Source organism: Echinops telfairi, unplaced genomic scaffold (genome assembly GCF_000313985.2).
Source record: "Echinops telfairi isolate 266 unplaced genomic scaffold, ASM31398v2 ScPeMD7_31;HRSCAF=116, whole genome shotgun sequence".
NCBI classification, from domain to species: Eukaryota; Metazoa; Chordata; class Mammalia; order Afrosoricida; family Tenrecidae; genus Echinops; species Echinops telfairi.
The window spans coordinates 41,769,051-41,788,677 of NW_022103928.1; the positions used below are offsets into that span (position 1 = coordinate 41,769,051).

The following is a 19,627-nucleotide window of genomic DNA, read 5'->3' on the forward strand; positions in this document are numbered from 1 at the left end:
TGAAGTAGATTCCAATCCTCTGGGCAGGATATGAGTCGGAGTATGACTGTACTCTGCATGGCTTTCAAAGACTGATTGCTCTGGAAGTAGATCTCTAGGCTTTTCTTTGCAGCCACCTCCAGGTGCGTTGAAACTGCAGTCGAGCACATCAATTGCTTTGTATAGCTGTCTATTTGAAGTAAAAGTTTGAGTGGGGGGTGTTTTAATGATTGAAAAATTCATGTGTCACACATTCTCTTGTTATAGGCTGATGATGAAAACCCTTTATTGTCCTTGTTTTGCCACGATGTTGAAATTGATCATGAAGCTTCAGTGTTTGAGAGATGCCCTGTGTCTAAGCATCTAAATGAGCCTTTTCCAAACCTGTCTGTTCATCAAGAGCTCTGGGGAAACTTTAAAATAGATGGTTTCAAAGGCCCCAAACCAGTCCAATTGAACCAGAATGTCTAGACATGGAGCCAAGTCACTGGTACTCTTTTTTTAAGCTGAAGTACAACTGGGTAAGAACCATTAGCCTAAACACTCTTCTACCACCATAACCCTTTTATTTCTATAGAAATGTGCCAGGCTGTTGAACCGTTGGCCAATAACATTTTAGGGTTATTGGTAGAAAGGATTTACAGGCTCCTCCAACTCACTGGGAAATTACACACACATTGGCACATATCTTTATGACCCGGGAGGTGAAAGGCAGTATGCAGGGCCGCTTGACAGGCTGCTTCTGTTATTGCACAGATTTACTGTTGGAGATCTGAGCTTGCTGGGATGGGAGATCTGAGCTCGCTGAGATGGGAGATCACGAACCAGACATAACAATGAGCTATGCTATCATAAGGCTCTATTCTGCTTCAATGAGCTATAATAGATATTGTACTTTTCCATCAACTGATTAATTTATTCTTTTATTATGTTGAGACTTTGGTAGGAGATACTGCAGTCAATGAATCCTGCAGAGCAAGAGCAGCATTACAGAGGAAATTTAAAAGATTGAAGTCTCTCAGCATGTCCACCCTAAACCTTTTCCTTTGGGGACTTGATTTATTAAAAATAGCCCTGATATCAGAAGACATTTAACATCTCCAGTTCTATGAAATCTTCACATCTCTCAGTTATTTTTAAAAAATATGAGCTTGAATAGCTACAGAGAAAATTAGCTTAATTAAATAACATGCAACTATAATGTTATTTTCTATTATGAGGGCTACTGAACTTTGGCTGAACATGAGTTAAAACAGGATCCCATGTATAATTGATTTATTTGAACAAGGTTAATATTTAAATGAGGCACATCCCTTGGGGCACTTAATAGCTTAGTGGCAGAATTCTTGTCTTCCATGGAGGACATGTCAGCTGGATTCTTGGCCAATGCACCTCTAGTGCAGTGACCACCCATCAACCAGTGAGGTCTTCCATGTTTCTAGGACACAGAACAGGTTTCACTGGAGTTTCCAGGCTAAGATAGACTAGGAAGAAAGGTCTGGTGAACTACTTATGAAAAAACAACCAATGAAAACTGTGAATCCTAACACCTGCTCCTGTAGCTGCTGGGGGCAACTCAATGGCAGCTAATGACAAGTTATGAGCTCAGATGGAAGCTGACATCTACAGCCAGGCTAGTGACTCGTTAGCGTTTATGTGGAAAGGGTCACTGATTTTTCTTTTAGGTAAATAATATGCATGATCCCTGGAGTCATACACTCAGTCCTCAAACACATATTAAATGCTCACAACTAGTTAACGGGATACCGTTATTGCTTGTTACCTTGGAGTGGTTCTCTACTTGTGGTGAGCCGCAATATACTGAGTAGGTTGTTGTGATCTTCTGGAAGCAGTGCACTAGGTCTTCCTTCCGAAGTATCTCTGCGTGGGTCTGAACCACCAACCTCTCCATTGGAAGTCCAGATCTTAGCCAATTATGCTGGCCAAGGTTCTACCAAGTAGACTTCTCCCAAGCATACAAACTTTTAGAAGCCCCTTCCTATATTAGGAGTTGAGAATATATGGGGGTTTAACTCTCAAGTATTGCTACAAAATCATAAAAACTTTATTAAAATACAGTATCAACATGTGAATGAAGCCGCTGATTCTTGACCTGTCTTCCATCTAGGTCTATACACTTCGAAGCTGGTGTTTCCATCCCTGAAGAATTCTTCACTCTTCTCCAGACACCAGGTCAGAACAACAGTTTTGTCATCCTGAGGCACTCACACCATGTTTTTGCGTTTGGGCACCAAAAGAAATCTTAGCAGGGTTTTCAGGTGGACGGGGTAAAATTTCCCAGGGAAAAACTTATAGAACCCTTGCTACCAGTGAAAAAGGAGTAGGTTCATTGTTACAGTGTAAAAATCTTCCTTACCACAACTTTCTTTTCTCAACGACACAGTCTTCAATTTCCTTCAAACTACTTCATAACAAGCCCCTTTGATGTTCCCGGGTCCTTCGAGAAAATCTGTGAAGATTATCCAATTGGAGTCCCCCCGGCATCACATAACTTTCATAACTTTCTGTAAGCTTCGGGCTGCTAATCACAGAGTTGGTGATTCAAACCCACCAGCTGCTCAGGAAGCGAAAAATGAAGCTCTCGGCTCAGCAATACTATTTTCAACTTAAAAAATTTTTTCTTCCTATTCAATGTCCATGATCATTATGTTGGTCTGGATAGACTAGAGAAACCAATTCATAGACACGAATATGTTTATAAGAAAGAGCTTTATATACAAGAGCAATTGAATATTGAGAAAACATCCCAGCCCAGTCCAGATCAAGTCCATAAGTCTTTTATTAGCCCATATGTCTGATACCAATCTATTAATTCCTCTTCAGACTCACACAACACATGCAATGGTGTCAAATGCAGGAAGATCACAGGCCAGTGGGTGGAAAGTCTAGTGGATCCAGTGGCAATGTAAGCATCTCAGCACTGGCGTGGGTCTCAACATGGCTCCCCCAGCTCAGGGCACTAGTGTAGCTTCATGTGTCTTGTCAGCTGCAATGTCTCCCAGGGAGTGAGCGTGTGACCCATCTCCAGTGAGCTAGCTATTTCTCTCCTTATCACCTCCAAATGAGGTCATCAAGCTCTGACCTGATTGACATGCTAAATTCCACCCCTTCACTTGTAAGTCTCAAATTGACAACAGATTATGTAACTACCACAATCATCCTGTGTCCTTCAAGAAAATCTATCAGAAGTACTCCCTTTAGGATCTCAAAACACAATCACACAACCTTCTGAGGTGACCTCTTTGCCTTGATTTTAGCCCATAAGATCCTTTCAGAAGCCACTGTCCTGAATGGACCCTTTTTTTTAAGCACCCTAGTGAGAGGGATTGAATTAGGTAAATCTGATGCACAGACCTCTTTAAAGTGCTGAGAAGCAAAGATGCTTCTTTGAGGACTAAGGTGCATCAGACACAAACCATGGTAATTTCAATCATCTCATATGCACAAGAACGTTGGACATTGAATAAGAAGTGATGCATTTATGCATATAAATTATGGTGTTGGTGAAGAATATTGAACGCACCATGAACTCCAATAGAACAAACAAACCTGGCCTGGAAGAAGTACAGTCAGATGCTCCTGAGATACAAGAACGGTGAGACTTTGTCTCCCATACTTTGGACAAGTTGTCAGCAGAGACTAGGTACTGGAGAACGCCAGCATGTTCAGTAAAGTAGTAGGGCAGTAAACAAGAGGAAGATTTTTGCCAAGAGAGATGGACCCAATGATTTCATTGATGGACTCAAGCATAGGAACTACTGTGAGCCTGACACAGGACCGGGCAGTGTTTCTGCTGTTTCACATAGGGTTGCTATGAGTTGGGATTGGCTCGATGGCACCCAACAACAACAACAACAACAACAACGAGACTAAGACAAATATATTACTAAGGGAACTTGTCTGCAATCATCTGTGGACCACAGAAACATGTGTAAACACATTTTTGTTTGGATTAAATCTGTGCATGTATGTACTAGGACCCCAGGAGCAATGCTCTATGATTTGCCCTGGTCGTAGTGAATCGGGGAAGGCACCAGTTCTAATGAGCTTGTGGTCTGCTGGGGAAGAAAAATAGTTAGCATGGAATAACGATAGAGTTGATAAAGGTCATAATGCCAAAGACACAGTCAGAAGACCCTTTTGCTGAGATGTGAAAGGTAAAGAGACTTAACAAACTGAAGGAGGGGGCGGGTAAGGGTGAGTACGAGTGTGTTCTGGACTGAAGAATGAGCGAGTCCAAAGAGTCTGTAGTGAGAAGGTCTTGGAGAGGAGGGGACATCGGAGAACGGGATGTAGATCCCTAAGGTGGACGTAAACCTGGCAGAGGTGGAGTGGAGCTGGAAGGGCAGTGAGAACATCACAAGCAGCTTGCATGCGTTTGGGCTTTATCTTAATGACAATAAAAGACCCATAGAGAAATCGAACATATTAAATTCGATGTAATCATATTTATATTTTGGAGGAACCCTCAGCTACAGCCTGGAGAAGCTGGCGGTGGTGTGGCAGAGTCGGGGCACACAGCTAAGATGGGACTTGGGAGTATAAGGTGAGGGAGGCTGGATGGGAATGGGAAGAACAGTATGGATTTTAATAATAGTCAGAGGGTTCAAGTCATAGGACTTGGTTCATCCAGGGAATGAGTCCAGTGGAAGTGTTAAGCATGTCAGGTTGCTGATGGGGACAATTCAAGTGAGCTAGCTGCCTTCTTTGAGTAGTTGAAATTGTAAGTGCCACAGAAGGTTTTGAAAATAAAAACAATTAATGGCAAAAACCGTTTATGGGAAAGGCAAGCTGGAGGTGGTGCTGAGGAGCCCCGGTGCAGGCAGGCAGGTAGCAGGCATTACAATTGGGGGATCTCGAGGGAGATCTAGGCTGGAGGTATGGCGCTGGGCCAGTGTGTGAGCAATGGCTGTCTACCTGGACCAGGCCCTACATGCAATTCACAGTGATTAAACAGGGCTCATTGAGGAAATTAAAACATCATTTCACCTGTTAGTGGCCATTATAGTAAAACTGAAAAACCATTCAGAAAAATGATTCAATTTCCAAATTGAAGAACAAACAGAAAAATCAATTCACTAATTTGCTAATTGTCCCGTAAAGTAGAACTAACTGGACTAGATTTTAGACATGATATCCATAAAAAGAAGCACAGCCTAAAATAAAATAAGCCTGGACAGCTGTTTAAATGGACTTATGGATTATCCATGCTGACTTCAATCATTTATCCACCATAGTAAGACACCTGTGTTTCTCAGGACTCCGAGAAGGAAAATAATAAAGCCTCACAGACGTGGACAACCATGACCGATGGCAGGCTCCATATCCCTGAGACTACATCTGGAAGGTGCCTGGCTACCACTGCTGACCACTCTGGAAGGGATCACAGTACAAGTTCCTAGATGAAGTAGTGGGGGAATGTGGAACAAAACTCAAAAATCACACACACAAAGACCAGGCTTAATGGTCTGCAGAAAACTAGTGGAGCTCCCAAGATGATGGCCTTGAGTCCCCCTTTAGGCCTGGAACTGACTTCTTCCTTGGGGTTCACTTTTTTCGGCCCGTTGGGGAGGCTTCCGGGGGGCCCGTTGCCTTCAGGGGGTTCCCCATTCTTTGGCCCAGGGACGGAAGGGGGTTCCAAAGGCAGCGTTTGTCCAGAGACAATACTAGGAAGGAAGGGAGGGAGGGAGGGAGGGAAGAAGTGAGGAAGGGAGGGAGGAAGGAAGACTAAGGAAGACCTGAACTAGAAAATACAGGAAGAGTGATGTGTGCTGTTATACTACGGGGATTGCAATTGATGTCATGAATCAAAGTGTGTATGAATTGTTGAGTGGAGAATTAATTTGCTCTGTAAACTTAACTCCTGGACTCATCATAGTAAAGTGTTTTATGTGTGTGCGTGTGTATGTATGCATACATCTATATGGTAACCTATGAAAGATCTTAAAACAAAGATGGGTTTTCACTATTAAAGTTTGTAGAAGAACAAATAAGGGTCCTAAACGCCTATTTCTAAAGGATTCTTCCTGTCTCTCTTGAAAAAAATGTGTTCTCCTCATTTGCAGAAGGCAATGGATGATTGTGTGAACCCAAAATCTATTTGCAGAATCCTTACAAGGATTAAGGCTCTCTGATGAATCTCCTTTGACCACAGTTGAGGATATGAATGGCCTTGTTATCTGACAGAGAATATTGTACATTTGATCATGGCAGATGTAATTAGGTTAAAATTGGATACCTGATCATTTGATCTGCCTGTTGACCCATTTTAAATATGTTCTAGTTATTAATACTTCCAGCTTTTATCTTGATTGGGGTTTCCCCTCAGGCTTCTTTTTTCCTTACTGTTGGTCTTTTGTGGGTATGTTTTCTAGTTTATGAAGACCAGGATGGGTGAAGTTACAGAGACTGTAACTGGATTAGAAGCTTATAGGAGGAATGGAATGGGAGGTTGGAGAGATGTGGGGAGACTCATTTGACTGAACTATGTGAGTGTATGATATGTGAACAATCTTGTCAATAAAACTGTATATTAAAAATAGGGTATATAGGAACCCTTCTGTACAACCTTTTGTGGCCCTGACTCAGGAAATTATTGTTGTTCTGTTAATCGTCTTCTGTCTAGTCATGTCTAGAACTGTGCCTTAGGGTTCTCAAAGCTGTCACCTCCAAAAGCAGCTACACAGGCCTGGATGGGTTTGAACTGCCAACACTTTGGAGCTTACCTGTATATGACCCTCTGGGATTTCTGAGTAATTATAAATACTTGAAAATAATCATTAAATGTGTGTGTGTGTGTGTGTGTAAAAAGCTTTGCTTCAAAAAAACCAAAATAACTGCCCCCCCCCCAAACCCAACCTTTTTTATTATGACCCTTATTATCATTGTTTGCAATCTAAACTGCACAGTTACTTTAACACCTTCAGCCCAAACCAAACACACTGATATGTTATCCATTTGACTCGCAGGGACCTTATGAGTTTCTGAAGTGATCCATCTTTATGGACGCGGACTGCCTCCTCGATCTCCTGAGGAGCAGCAGGTGGGTTTGAACTATGGACCTTTTTTCTTTGTTGTTAGCACTCAAATGCTTAACCCACTGTGCATCGGGGTTCTAGAGAATTTCTTAAAGCTTAAATATTTTAGGTGCCTAAGTAACAGTGAGTTTCTCCAATTTCCATGAATTTTGGAACTTAGGTCCATGTCGCTGACATTCCCTGGTACTCTCCCTTCCGCTGCCATCATTTAGCATGTATTTATTTGCTGGGAATTGGCGCCCCACCCAGTACCAAGCAATGGACTATGGAAAATACTGAAAAGATCACGTCAAAGGGAATGAAAAGCATTCTTTGTCCTTGAACAGCTTAGCTATGGCCTGGGAAATAAAGTCATTCAGAAGTGAAATAGTTGAATAATAAAACAAAGAAGCCTAAGATTAACTGCGATAATAAGTGGGGCTGACACTATTACAGCTAACCGGCTTGAGAAGAAAAGGTCACGGTTCTTCTACACAGATGAGAAAATGGAAGCATTACTTTGACATTTTCCAATCGTGAAACATTTTAGGAATTATTGTAAAGATATGTTTCCTCCACCCAAACTGGAGAACCCCACCAAGTAGTCTAGCTCTGCCGTGCAGCATGGAGCCTTTCCAGCAGTGCACACAGGGCCGATAGCTCCCCCAGCTACTGGAAGAGACCGCCAACCATCCAGAACAGCTCTCGCCACATAATGGGGAATGATGGGTTTGCTCACGGTTGCAAATGTAACTGTGCTCTCCCTCTCCCAACCCTAATGTCTAAAAAGGTTATTTTAATTCATAACTGCCTTGTTTCATTATCTAAAGACTCTGTCATTAAATACACTCTTCCCTGATGTAGAACTCCAGCCCTGCTGCTAAATTCTATTTGAAAGATTATCCCGAAATCCTCTAATCTAATATTGCCAAGGCTGTTATGAGGCTGCCTTGCAAATAAGATTCTTCGTAAGAAATACTACACTGTTTCCATCCCAATTGTATTAAAGAATCTCTCCCAAGAGGCTGAGAACATGGTTTATCCTCTCAGGCCTATATGAGCAATTAGAATATGTCTTATTTTCAACCCAAAACCCACATTAAATTTTTTCTCCCCTTTAGCTTAAAAGTGGTACTGGCTGTACAAAACGCTGAACATAATTACTATTGTGACTGAACTGTACATAGAGAAGTTTTGAAATGGCAAATGTTTTGTCACACACCCCCTGCCCCCCCACACACGAAGGTGCTTCCAAGATTTCATTATCGTGTGATTACACATTTCCGTGCGTTTTAAATTTATTTACCGCAATAAAAATAAACTAAGGGAATCTTGAAAATATTTCATAAGCATTTGTAACAGATACAAGAAGAAAAGGATATTTGGCCTAAACTTTGAAATCAACAGAATTAGAGGCACAGCAATCTCCTTAAAGGCAAGGACTGACTTCTTTAAAGTTTTATTCCCCTAGGAAGACATCCTTCATCCGCTGTGACACATTTCGATCGGGTTTCGTTCGCTTCCTAGAGCCTTGTTTTGTGCAGATGCCTGCAGTGCCACTAGGACGTTCCCCTTCATGGTCATTGGTTCTGGATCACCTGCTAGCTCTTGAAACGGTTGAATGTGGACCAGTTCTTTTTGGTCCAGGGACTCTGTGCTGTCTTTTCTTCATCTTTTATTGGTTCCTGCATCACTCAATATTTTGCCCATAAAATCTTTTAATGTTACAAGTGGAGGCATGGATGGTTTCGCTGGTTGATACATGCATGCTCAGCACGTTCTTCCTTTTTGCCTTTCTAGCTCCAGTACTTTTCATCTCTCACTATAAAACTTTATTTTCTTGAGCTGTGCTTCAAAATGTTCTGTTCAGCTCTTACTGCCTCATATTTCTTACACAGGAAACAAGCCATATTTGCCAGATTGCTGTACTATAGACACTTTCGTTTTTAAAAACCATCATGGCTAACAACGTTAAGAATGTGTTTCTTTACCTAGTTGTTGGCTTCTGTTGAACATTTTCTTCAAGTTCTGTTCTCAGCAGAGGGATTTTTCTGGGCTAATATGTAGGCATATTTTTATGACTTTCATTACTTGTTTATTTTGTTTTAAGAATAAATTTTCTCTTAGTGCACCTTCCCATATTCATACAACATAACCAAAGTTTTCTTTTTTTTTTCTTTTTCCTCTTTTTTTTTTTAAAAGAACAAAAAGCGCCCTCTCTTGAATCGTGATTTGCTATTTACATCACTTCCTTCACGTCCTTCATAATGACACAATGGTGAATTTGTGTTTATGACTTGAAATTTCCCTATCTACCAAAGCCTATTGGTGGAAGAAAATAATTTCACAATCATCCTAGTTCTATAACTATGGTCATTAGGTAGCTCTACTAACTACCCCATCCACTAATTACCAAAAACCCAGTTTATTTATTTGAGTGCAAGTGACTATGAAAGCATTTTAGTCCCTACAGAGTCATGAAGTAATAACAAATGATGTTAAATGCAAAGGGTACCCTTGGCAGAGCTAGTAAATCACCCACTAAACTGGCTCCATCCATTACTTATGGATACATAAGACGATTTCCATCTCTGGGATATTAATTTCATAGCTACTGTCGTGGACTTCAGTGCTCATGATGAATGTTTTTACAATGAATACCAAATTAACCCAAACTGATTAGATGCTTTTATAAGTTATTAATGGGATGTCACTTTCATCTGGTCTTCTGCATGTATACGACATTTCATTAAGTAGTCTCCTCTTGCTGGTAAAATCAATCTTGCTGCCCTCATTGGATTTGTCAACTTCAAGGAAATGCTCCCTGCCCACTTTGTGACTTAGAACCCGGTGAGCAATGCTGCCCTTGGGAAAGTCACTTTGAAAGGGCTCCCAGATTCTACCCAGCAAGCAGAGAGAAAAATTAACGGCTGACCGGATAGTTAACCAGATTCACAAGGGAGTGGTTTCCCTGATGGGCGACCTGATTAATTGGAGGGCCGGGAGCAGGGCGCAGAATGGGCATGAGCTTTTGCTCTGTTCGGGGATTAAACTAGGGTGATATCAGGGTAGGACTTGCCGTCATCCAATAACGGCCTTTGCCAAAGATAGACACTTGCACAGTAGTTGTCTCTGTTAGGGGCCATCGGGCCATCATGACCTCATGTACAAGAGGAGGAAACACTGCTTGGCCCTGTGCCATCCTCACAGTGGTTCTTATGTTGGAGCCATTGTTGCAGCCACGGTGTCAACCCACCCTGTCGAGGACCTTCTGCTAAAGGTGCAGAGGAACAGAGAGTGATGGATAGGGTCTCTGAGCAGCAGCCTTATTCCCTTAAGGCTTGGAGAAGAGCTAATACACGAGGAAATACAGGTAGTCTATTCTGAGTGAGAGCAGACCAGCTGATTTCCTTGTCACTGAGGCCTCTGTAGGTCCACCACACTTACGGGTTATATCCCATTTCCTAAAGCATCTTCTGATTGAGACCAAACTTTTACTTAGATTAAGTTTTATCTTTGATTGAAATTTTTATTTTTCTTCTTCTTTTCTAAATTTTGGGTTAAGCTGAAAAAATATATATAACAGCAATCACAAGAACAGACTTCGCTTCCAGGACACTTCTTTTTCTACTGGGTTTTATGCTGTTCACCGTCCATATGTTAACTTAATCTTCAGGGACTTGCCTATATGTTGGCATTATCACCCACCTGTTATGAAGGAGGAAACTGTGGCTTTGAGAGATTAAGTGATGCCATTGAGCTCTCAGGAGTAGGAGGCAACAGAACCAAGATGTGAACCAAGATTAGACAATTATGAATTTGCACTGATGTTTTGAATTCGCTCTATCTGAAGAGGGCTTGTAGGTGGAAGAACATGGCCCCAGTCATAATTGCTCAAACATCTTAGTTCTAGAACTGTGGTTATTTGGTATCTCTGCTAACTACTTTGCCTCCAAAATTTGTGTTTATAACAAACCTCAAAGAGGAAAAAACTAAGCAACATAAACTTGCTTTCCCTGCTTAGATTCAAATTGAGACCCTTGAGACGCTGGAAATGATGGGGTGGGCCTGGGCACCCTGATGAAGTTTCTAAATGAAGCCCTATTGTCTCGCTCCTCACTGGAGACCCAAGTCCTCTGTCCTGGCTCTGTGCTGTGCTGTCTCTTCTCACTCCAAGTGGCTATTTTACTGGACCGATCACTCCCTATGCCAGTCGCCCTTCTGCAGATGTGACACTGAAGAGCTGCAAATGCATCTCCCAGAACTCTCATTGAGCTCTCCCTTTAAGCCTTTTAAAACTGTATTCTGGCATTTTAAGAATGTCATTCATCCAGTGACTTATGTTGAATCATTGACATTTTGGTAGCATGCATTTTTTATAACTTTAATAGGCCATTTTTTTTAAAGTTCTGTATTTCCAAGCAGAAATCCATGTTATAAGGTGAGTACCAAACACTTGGGCGGGAGTTTTTCTGATTCTTTCATTGACTCATAAATGTGGCCAAACATCATCTTGGAAGGAGGGAAGATAAATTGAATCAATGGTGGATGCTACTGGGACAGGCAATATAAAGCCCTACCTCTCTTTTGCTGATGACAGATGAGGAAGGAAAATAGCTCTCCTTCAACTGAAAGGGCAAATGTGGGAATACAGCAATAAGATAACTCATAAGAAGTTGACTTTGAAGGCGCGTTTCTTTAGGATACACTCAGGCACTTGAAGGTCACAGATGATAGGCCACAGATCGAAGAAAGGGAAATGATTACGGAGATATAAAAATGGCCAGGGCTCGTGCGAACATGCCGCAAGAGCTAAGAACAGAGGAAGAGGTGGAAGAGGTTTGGGTGTGGAGGCTCCTGGATTCTAGAGAGAAAGTCCGGTGGATGTTGTGATCGAAGAGGATTATCCACACATGTAGCTGGGCGTGTCCTCTGGGAATCCAAGATGGTATCCAGATCTAGAGCTTGGAGCTGAGTGGGCCTGGCAGACACTACCCCATGGGAGAACTGAGCAGGGGCTACCCAGAGAGGTGAGTGAGGGCTTTCGGGACAGCTTTGTGTCTGGCACCATGACTTTATCAAGACTCTTGAATGGAAGTCTTAAGAAAAAGAACACACACAAGCCAAGCCCCATCCTATGCAGCCCTGCATAACAGTGGGAGATGGACAAGTCACGTGGCCTGAGCTGGCAGCTGCCTGAGAATGTGGCATCATGAAGAAATAAGGCTCTAAGGTCAAGTAGGCATGACTGCGACATGTAAGCTCCAGGAGAAAGTCCAGGCACAAGAAAAGGGAGCGCGCCGGTCTTTTGGATCCGGTGCTCCAGAATCTCGCAGTGTTCAGAGCACAGTGAGTGGCTGAGACAACGTTGACTGAAACAGCACAGATGAGTGAAGAATACACTGTGCAGATGCCAAACGAATCAGCTTTGGGGCCCTTCACAGTTAGCTCCTGACCAGCCACAGTCAGTGTCGATCATATCTGTCACCCCAGAGAGCTCGATGGGCTGGGGAGCTTGGTGGGTGGCCAGGTTGCCCAGTCCCTGGGTCCTTCACAAGCTCTTTTGCACTGATGGAAAAAAGGGCAAAAGTGATTGAAATCCAATTCCAGGCCTCTCCCTGTTAAATCATTCTGACAAATTCATTGTCTAGCCATTGGGTGAAAGCATTTGGATTCCCTTAGGAAATAACTGGAGGGTCTAATAAGCCCTATCTTTAAGGTGAGTGTGGTGCGTCTGAGTATCTAGCCTCCGGGTATCTACCGTAGCATCTACCCTGTTTGGGATGCAGATCTAATTTCATTCTCCTGTCTCCAGGGTCAGAAGTCACTCAGCGCTCTTCAATCTACAGTGTATAAAAATCCTTTAGTTGTCCTCCATCACTTTTACCACCACCATCCCCACACCACCCCAACAGGTCTCTTTGCAGGAACATCATCTCCCCAGAACTGCTCCAGCCCCTGACCCTGAAGCCTTTCTCCACAGCTACTCTATTTGGTCTTCGTTTCTTAATATTCTGAATTTGTCTATGCATTAAAGATTTCCTACTGGGCTTATTAAATATCCCTTTTGAAGCTGGTCATTTATCACCATCATGCAAACAAGTCAACCAAAGAAACACCGGTTCTCTCTGACTCTGATCTTCAGATTGCAGCCAAGACTCCAGTGCTGAATTTCCAATGCCACGTAGTGCTGTGCATTCCTATTTGCCAAAATTTCCCATCATACTTGGGTCTGAAGAAAAACACTATTATGTAACAAACTCACGCGCATCCTCGAAGCTTCTTCTGAGGAGGCGTCTGAATGTTTTTAGGGAAATGGAATGACAAGATAATAGAACATCTCCACAAATATCTGAAGCCCCCCACTCCCCCTGGGGGCACATCCTTCTGGGGCACATCTAATAAGTTTTATCTCTGAGTACCTATCATAAGAGTACCTATCAAAGTTTATTATCTTTCCAATGACTCTAGCAGGGATGACATATAAGAAAGTGAAATGATATTTCTGAATCAGCCAAATTCATCTGATTCTGGGCTAGCAGTGCCACCACCTGTCTGTTTGTCATTCTATCATGGCATACATATGCTGGAAGCTAAGCCATTGGTATCTCCAACAACAACCGGGTCACCTCTGACGAATGGGTTTTAGCAAATCTCCTAGGCTAAGAAAGACTATGAAAAAGGTGTGGTAGTCTTCTTGTAAAAATGTCCCAATGAAAATTCTATGGGGCCTACCAAATATTGTCTGATACTCTGTGTTGGGAGATGACAGCTCCAGGAAGGAAGGTAAGGATGGATTGGAGTACGGCACTTAGCATGAGGATGCTGCAGGGCTAGGCAGCCTTTTGTTCCCATGTGCATCACGTTGATATGAGCCAGGGCTTCTTCTATCACAGCTAGCAACAGGCCAGTTGACAAACCCTCCCTTAAACAAGTAGATGAACGCATATAGGCCTTCACAGAACATCTGAGAAAAGAAACACGGAAGAGTTCTCGAGATCCATCTGAAGAGCACAAACATGTAGAAAGATAGCCTGCAGGGACCGGTTTGTGACCACAGTTCTTTGAATGTGATTGTAAGTCACGACATACAATTGACCGTTACCAACTGGGAGCAGGGGAAGAAAATGTGTTAATTGTTTTACATGCAATATCATTATGTTGCATTCATTTCTCTGCTTTTCGGGTCAGTAGACACTGGGGTTCTGTGTCCTCAGTCAGCATCTTAGCAACTGTGTGGTTCTCCACCACGGTGAGCGACCGCTGCGAACTGCCAGCTCTCGGGCAGAAGGAGGCCTTTCCCCTGCTTTAGTTTCTCACTTGCCTTTAATGATAATTCATCCACTCAGCAGACTTTATTGCCTACGATATGATCTGAAAACCTAATAAAAATCTCCTCTATAAGGAAAAAGCCACATAGCACATTTGACAAAAACACCTTTAACTCACTCATGGTGCTGTACATCATCACCCTCTGGTGACTTCTCAGGGTTACCGAGCCAAATGCATTGCTGAAATCACTCAGCATAAGGAAAGTTATAATGCTTGGGAAGCTCTGTGGTGAACTTTCACTGCAGCTGGGTACTCTGCTCCCCAAGGAGAATGACTCATTTCAATCTGACTCATTCTAATTGGAGTAGGTTTCCTTTAGGGAGCAATGTTTACTTTTTAGACTAAAACGGGCAACGAGGGATTTGTTGCTTGCCACCACTTAACAAGGCCGTGTTTGCAAGGCCTCCTCAGGAGAGCCTGCCGCTTTCCTCTGCAGCAGGCAGCCTTCCATGCGATGCTTGCTATAATCCCCATGGTTCCAGGGGCTAGCGCTTCCCTTCAGGAGGATTACCAAGAGATTAGCACACCATCTGCTAACACAGGGGAGGGTGCACTCTGACCCAGAGGCTAACCACCAGCTAACAACCAGTAAATAAAGCTTTACTGGATTCCACCTGCACTGTCATAGTCATCTAGTGCCACAAACCAGAAATGCCACATGTAGATGGCTTTGACAAACACTTCCCCTCCCCCTCCCTCCACCCCCGCCCCCCAGTTTAGGTAACTAGAAGCCTGGATTCAGGGAGATGGCTATAGGGAAAGCATTCTTGTTCTGTCAGCTCTGGGGGGCAAAGACCTTTGTCTGTTGAGCTGTTTCCTGGTTCTGGGGAGATCTCCCCAGGGAGATCTCTGGGGACTATTGGTGGTATATTGGTTTTGAGTTGGTCTGGGATCTGCATGGTCAGCAGTTTGAAACCACCTGTAGCTCCTTGGGAGAAAGACTGGACTTTCTATTTCCGTAAACAGTTTCAGTTTCAGAAACGCACAGGGACTCGCGATGTGTCCCTCATTGACTCAATGGTGGTGTCTGGTTGGTTTGGTAGAGACCTCCAGGTGGCTTGGCATCTATATTTTCCCATCTCTGTTTGTTTCCTTGGCTTTTTATATTCTGAAGAGACTGACTGAAGACTCATCCTAGACAATGTCGGCCTCATTAACGTAACAAAGACAACCCCTTCCCAAAGGGGGTTTTGGCCACAGGCATAGAGATTAGGATTTATAACACATATCTTGGTGAGCCACAACTCAACGCATAACATATGTCCATTTGTTTACACGCGGTGGCTGCTTTTACACTACAACAATGACATTGGACATTTACAGCACAGACTGCACGGCCTGCAAAGCCTAACGTATTTCTTATCTGGCCTCTTATTGCACAGATTTGCCCACCTTTGTTCTGAAATATAGGATGCTCTGTTGACAGTAAACTACAGTGTCTATGCCACTGAGTACAAGGACTGCATTGTACAATCCTCAAGTCCAAATGAACTCAGACATTCATAAAATCTTAAGTGGATTAGTATTTTTGCTACTAATCCCAAATATTTTGAATTACTAGAGATTCATTTCTTTGAAGCCAAAAGAAAGACAAAACTCTCTCATCTTCTGTACTCTCCTAGAATAGAGTCATGGATTCTGGCTATGTCATGTCATCTAGTTATTTTTTTATGTCTATGATGTAAGATCATCATTAAAAAGAAACAAAAATAAAACTCACTGCCGGTGACTCACAGCCACTCTATCGGACAAAGTACACTGCACTTTTGGGTTTCTGAGGCTGTGAATCTTTATGGGAGCAGAAAGTCTCATTTTTCTCTTGGGGAGAAGCTGGTGGGTTTGAAGTGCTGATCTTGCATTAGTAACCCAATGTGTAACCACTATGCCACCAGGTCTCCTTAGAGGACCACAAGAAGAAATTAATTAGTCAATGTGTGTATTCATTTCTTTACATCAACAAATATTTACTGAGCACTAGGCACAATGCTAGGCACTCAGAAGGCAGAGATGAAAAGGGTTGACTGAATTACAAGACCATTTAAGCAAGAAGAGAGACATGCCGATTCATTGCAAGAAAACATATGTGATAGAAGTTTGCATGATGAGTTAGGGAAGCCTCAAAGGATAGGCCGAGAAGCTTCCTCAGAGAATTGGCGTCTATTTTTGTCTTCATTTTATTCTTTCTATTCTCAGATATTAAATATGACGATTTCTATAATCACTTGTGCCACTTTTGTTCTTAAGGGAGGATGAGATGAATGTGAAGTCCATTATCCAAGAAGTAGCTGTGGCTTCAGATAGAGAAGGAGCTGAATGTATACACAAGTAAGCTGAAGCTTCATCTTGCTTCCAAGCCTATGAATAATTATAAAATGTACTTATATACACACAGGCACATACACAGGCACACTCACACATACCTCTTCCTCTTGTAACTGTGAATTCATTTTCGTTACATTGTAAGCTCTTACTAGAAGGCAAGGCTATACTGCCTTGACTCTGTTTTGGTGTCTGACCTATTCGCATATGTGGGTGGTGAGGCATTAGCTATGATGCTTCCTGATAATCATGAGTTGGTCAGTAAAGACGTGGCAAATAGAATAGAGAAGGACAGGTTGTTGACTCATAACATAATTTCTTGACTACTATGAAGAGACTCAAAGACAAGCACTCAGCCAGACTTCTCAATACCCCTTCTCTTCTGCAGCAGCATGGTCTGACCAGGACAGGTAAGGAGATATGTTCCAATGACATTTTGAAGAAATAGCTCTACCTTTTCCCAGGTTGGAGATGCCACCCATTAGGGGGAACTGGCATGATGCAGGGTGACTGGAAAAGCAGACATCTCTACTTTATCCTGGATCGTTGACTAGGTTACAAATGTTTTTAATTGCCAGGGAGCACTGAGTAACTTTTTTGTTTTCCAGAGAAGGTGATGGCATATATTCTACATGAAAGTGCAATCTTCCTTGTCATGGAATAATTGGATGGATTTGCTTTCCAGAGGCTCTGAATTCACAGACTCTTGGAGTACTTAAAAGTCGCCCCCTAAAGATTCAGTCATGTGAGCCCTAAACACTTCGGTCTTCTCTGATCTTTGGTTAAATTGCATTTTCTCCCAGTTTAGGAATGACAGTCTTTGAAGAAAGATGAATTTCATCTTTTCATGTTGACTGAGTGTGTAACAGATGTCCATCTGCCAAAGTCAGTTCTTGACAAGCTCTCTTACTCCTGTCTCCCTTTGATACTCATCAGTTAAACGTGTTTATCGTAATCTGTGGTTAACAAGTTAATTGCATTACATAATAGCTAAAATACTATTTGAAATCTATACACATTACCTGCTTCTTTGGGCCATTTTGAGGGAATAGCATTAATATAGAACAAGGAATTATACTTTGGGAAAAACAAGATTATTTTCATTCCTAAACTAGTAGATAGCCTAGCCAATATAATCCCAAAATCAACCTTTTAAATTGATCAATTTCTGTTCTCTTTTTTACAAAAAGAAAAAAAGAGCTTTTAAAAATGCAGTGTATTTCATCAGCTTAAAGATGCAGAAGTCAACAGTGACTTGAATACTGCAAGCATGTCACTTGATCTTCCAATTCCAGGGCCTTTCTGGAAGGGCTCTACAATCTCTTGAAATAAAGTGAAATAGAACTGACAGATATCATCTGGTTTCAGAAAAAAGAAATATTATGCTACACTGACTCCTGAAATTGACTATTGAAATACTTCACTTTTCTACTAGGGCCAGCTGGTTATAGCATGATCAGTGGATGATCTGTCCAAAGGCAGTCAGTCAGACAAGATCGGCTAGGACTGGGACCTTCATGATCCACCCACTCTGTCGAGGCTTCTTCCCATCATGCCACCATTGTCATGAGCTGTTGTTCATCACTTTATCAGTTGCTCCGTTTTGTCACTTTTCATAGAAATGCATGCAAACGTTTGGTATAAAATGGAGAGGGCTGGATTCCCTCTGATGGTTTCTATGTGTGGACGCCCCGCGCAGAGCGGCTCCATGCTGGGCAGTAAATCTATGTTCTCCCACATCCTCTACGGAAAACTGCAAGAATTCGAAATATAAAGCCAGAACCTTTCAACAATGATGATTCTGCTAAGCTGCTAACTCTTAAGTGGCATCCTATCTGATGAAATGGATCTCTTTGTGCTCACACCAAGTCTAGAGTTCTCTATTAGCAGCTACAGCGAAACACCTACGTCAGGATATCGGCTATGGGAAACCTGACACACTTTTCCAATTTTTAAAGAACTCTCCGTCTGGAAAGAAATGGGAATTTTCCTTGTCAAATCTTTTGGTGTACTTAACCAAATTTCATTTGTGCGCACGTACAAATACACTAGAAGAGCGGTGGAATACATTCAGTCTCTACAATAAGATCACACGTGGTCATTGGCGGTAGCTTGCTTACCAGCTGCTGTCCTTTAGGGCCCCATCCTGCGTACTGCAGTTTGGCGTTGCTCACTTCTGGTGGATCAAGGCTTTGGGGATCCCTAGAAGAAGAAGAAGAAGAAAAAAGAGCAAAGAGTGGGAATGAATAATTTAAGCTGTTATAATTCTGTCTTCTAGCTATAGTTGTCTACTTTCTACTCTCATTGTAGTAATTCAGAAGCTTGCCTCCTGTGTTATTAAATAATATGTCTCTGCCAATTGCCAACTGTTCTCATTAGATGGATATAATTTACGTGAAGCTGAAACTGGTGCAACACTACCAAACCCAAACGGTAAATATTTATCAAGGGGGAGCACACAGAGAGGTCTATTGATCAATATTTCAAAAATCCAGAACTGTCAGCGTTAAAATCTTGAATGCATAGCATTTGCAGGAGGAAATACACAGAATCTATGTCTCCATCGTGAGGTCTCCTAATGGGGGTGTTTCTCTTAGCATTACGCCAGGTTAGCATGACCTTCAAAACAAGCAGCCTGCTGACTGATCCCACTTTTGGTTTGTGTTGACAGCTGCGACAGCTGCAACTCTGCTTCCAGAGACAGACAGACAGACAGACAAATGTATTATTTCTTTTCTATCATCATTTCTAGCTTTCTTTTTTAATTTTTGAATATGCAAAATACAATCACAATACAATCTCATTCATTTACCGAATGGCATAGTGCACAAAGGACACAGTGAAAGAACGAAAACAGCTAACCCTTCATAACAAGGATGAAATGTTTCAGTAGATTTTACAGCTACTGCTGTCAGTCACATGTAGAAAAGATGAATTTCCATCTTCCTTAGAATGATGCC

At 42.3% G+C, this 19,627-nt stretch overlaps 1 protein-coding gene across 1 annotated transcript in view; it reads right to left on the minus strand.

The window, feature by feature from the left end:
- The window catches only part of DPP6 (dipeptidyl peptidase like 6), a 398,654-nt gene that overhangs the window by 243,071 nt on the left and 135,956 nt on the right, over positions 1–19,627 (minus strand). The window contains exon 5 of the mRNA XM_030885622.2: positions 18,788–18,869. Within this exon, the coding sequence (XP_030741482.1) occupies positions 18,788–18,869 (82 nt within the window). The remainder of the gene's footprint in view (positions 1–18,787; positions 18,870–19,627) is intronic.